The sequence below is a fragment of the Mya arenaria genome, chromosome 4 (assembly GCF_026914265.1).
Source record: "Mya arenaria isolate MELC-2E11 chromosome 4, ASM2691426v1".
Lineage (NCBI taxonomy): Eukaryota > Metazoa > Mollusca > Bivalvia > Myida > Myidae > Mya > Mya arenaria.
The window spans coordinates 77,337,333-77,349,172 of record NC_069125.1 but is presented as its reverse complement, the minus strand read 5'-3'; the positions used below and the strand labels follow the sequence as shown (position 1 = coordinate 77,349,172).

Genomic DNA, 11,840 nt, shown 5'->3' with positions numbered 1-11,840 from the left:
GTCTGCATATTTCTTGTATCATGAACTGGGCCATTCTAGAACTGGTCTGCATATTGCATATATTTTGAACTTGGCCATTCAAGAAATCGTCTGCATGACACACATATCATGAACTTGGCCATTCTAGAACTGGTCTGCATGACACATATATCATGAACTAGGCTATTCATAAACTGGTCTGCATGAAACATATATCATGAAGTAGGCCATTTAAGAACTTGTCTGCATGACATCGTGAACTGGGCCATTCAATAACTGGTCTGCAAATTGCATGTATCATGAACTTGGCCATTCATGAACTGGTCTGCATGACACATATATCTTGAACTGGGCCATTTATGAACTGGTCTGCATGACACATATATCATGAACTGGGCCATTCAAGTACTGGTCTGCATGACACATATATCATGAACTTGGCCATTCTAGAACTGGTATAGTGGTGCAGATTTCATGAATCTGGGCCATTCTAGAACTGGTATAGTGGTGCAGATTTCATGAACTGGGCCATTCTAGAGCTGGTATAGTGGTGCAGATTTCATGAACTGGGCCATTCTAGAACTGGTATAGTGGTGCAGATTTCATGAACTGGGCCATTCTAGAGCTGGTATAGTGGTGCAGATTTCATGAATCTGGGCCATTCTAGAACTGGTAGACATGGTGCATGTTTCATGAACGTTTCATTCTAGATCCTGTCTGAAAGGTACATGTATCATGAACTTGGTTTTCTAATCATGAACTAGGCCATTCTAGTACTGGTATGGTGGTGCATGTTTCATGAACTGGGCCATTCTAGAACTGGTCTATGTAGCTCATTTATCATAAACTGGGCCATTCTAGAACTGACCTGCTTGGTTCACATATCATGAACTGGGCCATTCTAGAACTGGTCTGAGTAGTTCACTTATCATGAACTGGGTCATTCTAGAACTGGTCTGAATGGTGCATACATCATGAACTGGGCCATTCTAGAACTGGCCTGCTTGGTTCACATATCATGAACATGGCCATTCTAGAACTTGTCTGCATGGTTCAAGAATCATGAACTGTACGTTTATAGGGAAATATAATTAACTTCCACAACTGAGTTCTGTTGAATTTATTTAAGTTGAAAGTGTTGTACCCCGGTATATCATATCTTATGGAATAGACATTGAATTGCCCATATTTCTTAGTGGAAAGTATAATCAATTCTGCATCAATTATTTATACAGCTATTAACATGACAAGGCCTTTCCTTTTAAACATTCTATTGTATGGTGAGGGTTCAATATCATAAATGAGAATGTCATTGACATGAGTTTTCTGCTTACTGGCATTTAAATAAAGCGAATCAATTCTGTATATCAGGCACGAATGGAATCAATGCCATTTTTGTTATAGCATTTTGTTTGTTTTTCTATTATCCACAGATATATGTGGTAGCGTCACATTTATAAACAGTCAGTAATTAGTACTCACCATTCTTTTGTAAGGCTATGATAATTTCATATTTGCAGGAAATGATCTAAAAGCTCAGATCATAATTTATCTGTTTAAGAATGTATACTCAAGAGTGTATATTAGGAGATGGCAAAACAGTATGCTTTTTTCCGCATAAAGCATTGCATTGCATAACTTTACCAACTGCAATAAGTAAATGTAAAGTTCAAAACTCCCTATTAACCAGGGTTCAGTGGTTTAAGTTTACTTTTCATATTGTTTATAAATAGCTTTGCTGGCTAGTTTTTAGTTCAGTTTAGTTAGTATAATTTGCGTACACATTCACATATGTTCAGCATTTGTGTTGTAAGAAATATAGTGATCTCCATTAAGTTTCAAACATGTTGCATGCAATGATATATATTATTAAGATTAAAAAAACGGCTCATGCACTCATTTTTCTACAGACAGATGTATACTCAAACAGTTAAAATAATATTGGAGGATTGTTTTGCAGAAAATACAGTGCTAGTTTGTGTTCTATTGCATGGAAGGTGTTGGTCTGTCTGGAGAACACTACATTGAGACACAAGCACAACCATGTAATCTTTATCTATGTACTAACAAGACTGTGCACGCCCTATGTTTTTCAGTTTTGACCCCGCAGCTGTTTTCTGCTTCCTAACTATTTCTGACCCTCCAACTATGGGGATTTTCATTGTTCTCAAGGTAGGTCACTTGTAATAATGTGCTCCGGCTTAGGCCTCAAACTGATATGGACAACAATTGCATCCGACAGAGTATTGTCAAATAAAGCATGCAGTGACTGGAGTACTCATGCATTTGCCATTCTTTATTATTGAAATTTTGTGTGGCTTTTTTTTAACAAGTTAAACAATGTCTTATGTCGTATTATGTTAATGCACACTATTTTTTACATTAATATTGTATTGACTTGTTCTGCTTAAACTGCACCAGGGCATAGTAGCTTGTGTATAAAATTACTGCTTGCAAAAAAAGTATTGACTAAAAAGAGACTAAATCTACCAGTGTATGCCGCGTTTGATGGTCATAATATATATGTAAATTTTTAATCATAGTCTGCAATGTGCTTTTGATAATATAATTATACTGTATATTTGCAAGGTCAATGTATATAGATCATCTTGTATAGTCTTAGTATCACAGCGTAATATTATTGCAGTAGCAGTATTTCTAATTTTACATTAAACTTTAATTTCAAATATCTTTTTCAATTTCTATTAATACATTGATTGTACTCGCCATGACAGATGTTAACTGATATGTTTACTGCTTTATGGTGCTATAGATAGCGACGCCTTTCATCTACGTGATGTGTGCTATGGTGACGGTGGGGCTGGTCACCCGAGTTCCCATGAAGTCATACAGTCTCCTTTTCCTTCTCATGGGCGACTTCATAGCCATGGTAAGATCGTCAACAATTGTATTAAGAAATATTTGACCAACTAACTCAATCATTCATTTATTTTATGCAGATTTTAACACAAGAAAAATGTAAACTCTACCAATTTCACAAATAAGATAAGTTTTGGTTTATTTATCTTCATTGGTGCTGTATTTTATATTTTTTTGCAAATTACACAATCTTTTTTAATGCATACTGAAAGCAAGTCCAGTGCTAGACATGATTATACCCCTGACAAATGAAGTTTGAAGGGGGTATATTGGTGTCACCCTGTGGTCGGTCCGTCGGTTTGTTGGTCGGTCCGTCGGTTTGTTGGTTGGTCCGTTGCAATTTCCTTGTCCGGAGCATAACTTAAAAACTACTGAATGGAATTGGATTAAACTTCATACAATCATAGAGCATAATGAGAGGAAGTGCAGTGTACAATAACCATAACTCTATTCTTGCTTATTACTGAGTTATTGCTCATTGTTACTTTTTTTTGTCCGGAGTATAACTTGAAAAGTACTGGATGGAATTCATTGAAACTTCATACAATAGTAAAGTACAGTGAGAGGAAGTGCAGTATTTAAGAACCATAACTCTACTTCAGCTTATTACTGAGTTATTGCCCTTTATTTGTTTTTTTGCTGTCAATTTTTTTTCCAGACATTAACTTGCAAACTACTAGATGGAATTTATTACAACTTCATACAAAGGTAAAGCACAATGAGAGGAAGTGCAGTGCACAAGAACCATAACTCAATTTCAGCTTATTACAGAGTTACTGCCCTTTGTTACTTTTTTCTTGTCCGGATCATAACTTGAATGCTATTGGATGGAATTTAATAAAACTTCATACATTGATAGATCATAATGAAAGGGAGTGCAGTGTACAGGAACTGCAATTCTCTTTCAGCTAATTACAGAGTTACTGCCCTTTGTTACTTTTTTTCTTTTCGGGCGCATCACTTGAAACTATTGGATGGAATTTAATAAATCTTCATACAGTGATAGATCATAATGAGAGGAAGTGTAGTGTACAGGAACCGCAATTCTATTTCAGCTAATTACAGAGTTACTGCCCTTTGTTACTTTTTCTTGTCCGGAGCATAACTTGAAAAGTATTGGATGGAATTTAATAAAACTTCATACAGTGATAGATCATAATGAGAGGGAGTGCAGTGTACAGGAACCGCAATTCTATTACAGCTAATTACAGAGTTACTGCCCTTTGTTACTTTTTCTTGTCCGGAGCATAACTTGAAAACTATTGGATAGAATTTAATAAACTTCATACAGTGATAGATCATAATGAGAGGGAGTGCAGCGTACAGGAACAGCAATTCCATTTCAGCTAATTGCATAGTTACTGCCCTTTGTTACTTTTTTCTTGTCCGGAGCATAACTTGAAAAGTATTGGATGGAATTTAATCAAACTTCATACAGTGATAGATCATAATGAGAGGGAGTGCAGTGTACAGGAACCGCAATTCTATTTCAGCCAAGTACAGAGTAACTGCCCTTTATTACTTTTTCTTGTCTGGAGCATAACTTGAAAACTATTGGATGGTATTTAATATATCTTCATACAGTGATAGATCATATTGAGAGGAAGTGTAGTGTATAGGAACAGCAATTCTATTTCTGCCAATTACAAAGTTATTGCTCTTTGTTACTTTTTTCTTGTCCGGAGCATAACTTGAAAACTACCGGATGGAATGTTATAAAACTTTACACAATGGTACAGCACAATGAGAAGGTGTTCAGTTTACATTACATTAATCACTACACTTTTTTTAGCAAATTACAGAGTTATTGCCTTTTTCTGTGTTTTTTTTTTTTGTCAAACTTTTGCCCGGACAGTAACTTGAAAACTACTAGATGGAATAGCATTAAACTTCATACAATGATAAATCATATTGAGAGGCGGTGTACGGGGGTATTAATCACCTTCAGTGATAGCTCTAGTTTGTACTAATGTAAACATAAATTCAAATCATGCAATGTATTATGTCAATGTCTTTGCGGTTTGCAACATTACAGATGTTTACATACTAACTGCTGAGCTTCAACTTTATATCAATATATATATATACAATTAGTGATGAAACGATAATCGAGTACAATCGATTAATCGTCGCTGACAATGCTATGTCGGCGGCAATCGATAGTGGTTGCCCAAAATCGATGTCGCTAATGCTACTTCCGGTAACTACGTATTTTTTGTTGTGGTAAATGTCCAATTAATGTCAAAAAAAATTTCCGGTAAATTTTCGTTGAAGTCATTTTAACGTGAGAGGTCACTCTCTTACACAAATACGGTGCATGTAAAAACTCTCCACAAATCACAAATTGTTTTTAATTGTTTTTTATATAAATCATAAAACCTTCTTCTATAACCTGTCTCTATGGTGTAGTGGGTCTGGTCTTACGGGTGATCCCGGCTGGATGAATTATGTTTTTAAAACCTTTTTTAGTATCGTTAGTAATTCATTAATTTACTTTTTTATGAAAGTTTTACCAAATTAAGATTTTCTAATGAAATTTTCAATATAACAGTTTATTGAATGTTCACAAATATTTAATATGCTTTTACATGGATAAAATGCTAAGATAACTTACTTGATGCGGTGTGCATCATTTTGCAATTAATGTGCAATTATTAGTATTTGTTGTGTTGTTATGTTGTTTCGTTGAGTTATAAAAGATAGCAATTGGAGTCCCATTTTCAAACACTATATACATTCAAAACTGATATTTTGATTAATTGATTGTTTCCCTGTGTGTATTTCAGCAATTCTTTATGTTTGTGACGGACGAGGGCCCGTGGGACCATGTAGGGGCAACAGTGTCACACTACGTTATCTTCCAGATCATCCACATGGTGCTCATGATCTTTTACGGCTTCTCCTATCTCCTAACATCCTGCAGCATCTGCTGCTTCAACCAGCGACAGACCAGCCAGCGCACGTGATCACTTGTGCAGACCAGCCAGCGCACGTGATCACTGGTACCGACCAGGCAGCGCACGTGATCACTGGGACACAGTGACCATCTATTTAACCAGCAATCACTTATACTTCAGCTGTACATTCAGTCAAGTGGGAGACAGCTCTGAGAGCAGATACATTCTCATGGAAGGGTGACTCATATTTGAGATGTTTCCAGGGTGTTACTTAAAGCCATATGTTTTCTATGTTTTATCGTAACATTCATCATCCATATACGGTAATGTTGTTAACTTCATCCTTGTAATCTTTCAAATCTACTCTGTAAGTTTCATGTACATTTGAACTGCAGTAATTCTTACAAATGTTGAGACTACTATGCTTATTTGTTTCAGGTAATAGCTCGTATATCAGCACATAATAAAAAAATCACCTTTAAAAGTGAACCACAATGCTGTTAACCACTTTGTTAACTTTAAAAAAAGTTGGCCTTGAAAGTGTCTTGCACTTAATTACACTACCACCATTATAATGTATGGTTATACATTCCAAACTGACCATTTTTTGCTATTATGATATCTGTACATGCATTGTAAAGACAGCAAAACCATCTTGTTACATGTACATTGTAGATGAAGATGTTATAATATGTAACCTTCCTGTTTTGTGATGACAGTCATGTATTGACCACCTTTACTTCTTACTGTATTGCAAACTCAATAATGCAGACCTCAGCTCCAAGTCATTCTTTGTTCCCCTGTTTAATATTGTCATCATTGTTTTAATAAATTTAGTGTTTTCCAAAAAATAATCTATAGCTGCCAATGCTAACATGGCCTATATTTACTTACTTATGTATATTAAAAACATGCCCTTAACTTACTTATTATGTAATAAACATGACCTAATGACCTAATCTAAGGTTAAGATGGGTCTTAATGCTTTCTTATGTTACCATTGAATGTTAATATTTGAGTTTTTAACTTCTCTTTTGTACCTTGCTGTGTCTACTGTAGTAACACTTATCTCTAGATGCAAATTGTTGGTCTGTCAGCCTTTATGTGCCTTTTAGCATCCTTATATTGTCTCTAAATGTATGAGCATTTATTCTTAATGTAACTTTTCCAATTTGGGAAATTAAACATGTTCTTTTTTGTACAAAACATATAACATATTATGCTAAAATAAGCATTACTTTAGTTATGCACAAGTTATACAACACAGTTTATTTCTGTTTGATAATCATACCTATATCTCGTGTATTTGTTTTACATTCCATGATATGCTTGTTATTTATTTACATTGAAGCTTATGTATGCATGTGTCCTTCCAGGGACAATGTAGTTGATGCTATGTGTTATTCCAGGGATAATGTAGTTGATGCTATGTGTCCTTCCAGGAACAATGTAGTTAATGCTATGTGTCCTTTGAGGGACAATGTAGTTGATGCTATGTGTCCTTCTAGGGGCAATGTAGTTGATGCTATGTGTCCTTCCAGGAACAATGTAGTTGATGCTATGTGTCCTTCTAGGGACAATGTAGTTGATGCTATGTGTTCTTCTAGGGGCAATGTAGTTGATGCTATGTGTCCTTCTAGGGGCAATGTAGTTGATGCTATGTGTCCTTCCAGGGTCAATGTAGTTGATGCTATGTGTCCTTCCAGCTACAATGTAGTTGATGCTATGTGTACTTCCAGGGACAATGTATTTGATGCTATGTGTACTTCCAGGGACAGTGTAGTTGATGATATGTGTACATGGACAATGCAGTTGATGATATTCAAATGTAGTTCTCCATTTTTTTGTAACTAATGCCATAATTATGCTAGTTCTGTCTCATTTCCAACTTTATACGGTGTCCAAATAATAATTTTAAATAATAAAGTGTTGCCAGATTTAAATAATGTTTGGTACACATGTTAATCATGATAAAATTCATGTGAAGTTTGTTTTTGGTTTGAAACCACCAATTTTCTAAGGAGTTGTGTACCTTTTCAGTTTTTCAACATTTGCAAAAAAGGTGAATAGGACGGAATAAATATTTTTAGTACACATGTTAACACCATTAAATACATTTGAATTATTACTTTGTTTACAAACTACCGATTTCTGACAGAGTTATGGCCCTTTCTAAAATTTGGTGTCCTGGTGATATTTTGTCACAGGTACATGTACAGTGGTCTTCACTACTTTGATATTAACTGAACAAAACCATTACGTTTGTGCAAATAATGAATTCTGTCTGTAACTATGGGTTGATGTGATTTGAATGATGCCTTACTTTTTTCTTTTTTTTTTAATTATAGAATATGAGTATATATCCTGCAACTATTGTTTTCTATCTGTAACTAAAGGTTAAAGTGGTTCAAATGTTGTACTTTAAGTTTAAGTGTATTTATTTTTACAATGTTTGTGAAACAAGTTATTGCAATTGACGTTAATCACACTCTTTGGCCAGATGTTGCACGAGAGTGTGGTTTTGTGTTGTGGGGGAACCGGAGTACCCGGAGTAAACCCAATTGTCCGCCTTGGTGACCACAAACCAAACTCACATGCACCCAAGCCGGGAATCAAACCCAGGTCGCCAAGGTGAGAAGCGAGTGCACTAACCACTGTGCCAACCTAATGTTGTACTTGCATGCACTTGTATGTCATTAGAGCATTGACCAGCCTTGGTGTACACATAGTATTATTATATGTTGTTAATTTATTACACACTAATGCACATAGTTGTTCCATTTATTAGTGGTTGTTCCATGATTTGCTCAGTTAAGTGTTATTTTATTTGCCTTATTAATGATTTACCTCTACTTTACACTTTAATTTAATCTCCATCAATGCAATTGTTGTGCCTCATACTTCATTAGAATTGGCAGTCATTCTAGTAATTTGGTAGTACTCGTATGAAAGAATATAAAATTCACACAGGAAATTTACATAATTGAAAATTGTCCAATGATGTGTTCTTTGACAGTGTGGAATGTTTGTGTTGCAAGTGTTTATATCAATGTTTGCATTTTATTTTCACCTATATTAACTAATGAACAAAGATCTAGAGTTGTCTAGGTCCCAAAGTTGTCTAAGTTCTTAAGTCATCATTTTTTTCCGGGTGCATTTTTCCTTCATGGAAATTCTTTAAATTTGAACAGCTTTTGGGTGAATTGTTAATCTTTCTTCTTCTACAAGTAAACCTTGTTCAAAGTAGGCTTGGGTGAAAGTGATTTTCGTGCACATGGCCATGATAACGCCTATTTTGCAGAACTTCTTGTAATGATGTCTAGTTCATAGTTGCTCCACATATGACTATGACTGTAAATATCTTCTGTGATGTTAAAGTGACACCCTTATTCAAAATCAATACATACACATGTATAACTAACATCATTTTCGACTGATAAACCTTTAAATACTTACTAAATGATGCATTAATGGAAAATATGAATTGCTGATAACAACTTTATAACGGTGTTACTGTATTCAATAGCTGAAAACGCAAAAATATTAAATGATTGGTGAATGCTAAAAGATTTACAGTAATCTTCTTTAGTCTCATAAGGTAGAAATACCGTGTTTTATGCTCATTTCTTTCAATTTAAACTGGGTATCCTTCATAAGAACCATTGTTTTCGACATTCATTCATCTTTTTTGGAATATTAAAACAATATTAATAATGGTGGTAAATCCTATCTGGGAGTTATTAAAGAGTGTATCTTTAGTATTTAAGAAATTTCTATGTTGACCACTTTTGGTACAGCTGAGGACAAAGGATACATTTATATTATTCAGTTTGTAGATTTATTACAAAGGTTGGATGTGATTGGCCATTTAGGACATCTGATCCTTTGGACCTTGATATAAATGTTAAAAATACATCTCGGGGTTTTATTACTATTATACAGTTTTATAGTAAAGTTTATACAGTGTATGTTTTTTGTTGTGATATATAAGAATTAATTATGAAATACACTAGTATATATTTTATTACAAATGTAAAATATTAAAATTTTTATTTTATGATAATTATGTATAAATTGTATTTTTGTGTAACTTTCTAGGTATATTACAATTCAATTCAGGGAGGGTGTTTCAAACAGCATGCTTTCCAGTCATGAACAATAATAATAATAAATCATTCTATTTCCAAGATATTTAGACTGTTTCATTCAAAAATGTTTTAAATCAGTTAAATAAGATATTATATTTATATGTTATTAGTATTGCTTAATATAGAACGATTATGTTTAATATTAATTAGACAAGTTATTGATAATATGCTCTCAACTTTTAAACCAGGACTGCTATCATTTTGAGGTTAGATATAATATTGTCTTTTTATTAATATAATATTGTCTTTTTATTACAAATCGTAAGTATTTAACCACTTTCCTGGTGTTTGAAGTGTGTACACATTGTTTGAATGTTTTATGGTTCTTTGTTTTAAATATCAAACTTTTCTGAGGCTTTACAATATATTTTTGTCATTCATGCATAGTGTCAAACTTTAAATTTGTTATACCAGGTACTCATGAACTGACTGATGTTCTACTTGAGAAGAAGTTTTGAACGGCTTACCTATCTGTTTTATTTGGCTATTAATGGATGGTTATATTGCATTGTTTTCATGTTTTTCCCAATAATGATTGTTAATTTTACATTGCTATGATACTCAGAATTATTGCCTTTGCATTCATCCATATGTTGTCTCAGCCAGTTTGCTGTGTCGTTTTGTTTCACCCTATTGATATATAATCATTATTGTACTATCAGACCTCAAGATAGGCACGTGTTATTAATTCCTGAATGTTTGGGAAAATAACAACACAAGTTTGACTGAAATGTAAACAACTTTAAACCTGTACTACTTAAACATAATTTAACCACTCGATAAATGGTTATGCTGCCTTAAAGAAAATGTATGCTTAAATGATATTAGCACCATGTAATTATGTATGCAAAGACCATTTGCAACAATATACATGTTCAAACTACACATATTTACAGAGCATTCTGAAAAGGAGCTAATTGTTTTAACATTGGCATAACTACATATTGTACTTCTATTTGAACGCTTTTCTGGAGCTCTAAATGAATTTGTTAGTCATCAACTTTCACATTTCATATATTTCTTATTTCATGAGTATATGTTTAATGTGAACGTTATATCATTTTTAAGAAAGATACTTGAAGATCCACTGTGTTTCTATTTATTATCGAAGAATCAGTTAAATATAATTTGTGTTGATTTTTGGTTGAAACTCATCCTCACCACCCCCAGCGTATTCATAATGTATATGATAGCATGTTGTGAATATGCTTGGGTGCCCAGAGTGTTGAAACTGAAACAATGTACAGCTGTATGTGAGGAAAAAAGCATTGTTAGTAAATTCTTGAGTGAAAATTTACTATTTACATAATGTATTTATTGTATTATTTTTATTGATTTGTAATAAATATTGAACAATATGTTGTTGAATTGAATCTTTATTTCCTCCAATACATGAAGAGTTAAACATAAATTTACATAGTTATGATTTATATAATGTACATGCATGCAAGTGCACACACAGTCTAATACTAAATGTGCAGAAAATGTATATGTCTAAAACATAATACTATTATTAGACATATCAAGAATAGCTCTATTTGACAAACCCGATACAATATTAAAAACCCTTTTTAAAAGAATTTAATCTGTAAACGGGTGATAAGGCAAAACACACACACTTCTTGTAGTTTACCTAGCTCGAAAACGAACACCTAGATAACCAAGGCGTGTTCCACTATATAGGTAATTATACACTTACAACATAATAGCAATAAAAGTGCTACACTTCGTGACATGGAACAATCTACATATTATTTTTGCAACATATATATATATATATATATATATATATATATATATATATATATATATATATATATATATATATACTTTCCATTTCATAATTTTCATTTGTAGCCGTTTTTGCATTGGCTTTTCAAAGTTTGCTCTGACAGATCGATGAAACTTAGATATCCTTTTTGCATAATTATTTGGT

General features: G+C 33.4%; 1 protein-coding gene across 2 annotated transcripts in view; it reads left to right on the top strand.

The window, feature by feature from the left end:
• Positions 1 to 11,262, top strand: part of LOC128231147 (GPI ethanolamine phosphate transferase 1-like) — a 51,644-nt gene extending 40,382 nt beyond the window's left edge. The window contains exons 25-27 of one of the 2 annotated variants that reach the window (XM_052943602.1): positions 2,076 to 2,151; positions 2,753 to 2,869; positions 5,646 to 11,262. In XM_052943602.1, the coding sequence (XP_052799562.1) occupies positions 2,076 to 2,151; positions 2,753 to 2,869; positions 5,646 to 5,825 (373 nt within the window). In that variant the 3' untranslated portion in view covers positions 5,826 to 11,262. The remainder of the gene's footprint in view (positions 1 to 2,075; positions 2,152 to 2,752; positions 2,870 to 5,645) is intronic. The other variant, XM_052943603.1, reaches the window with a different exon arrangement.
• The last annotated feature ends 578 nt before the right edge of the window (positions 11,263 to 11,840 follow it).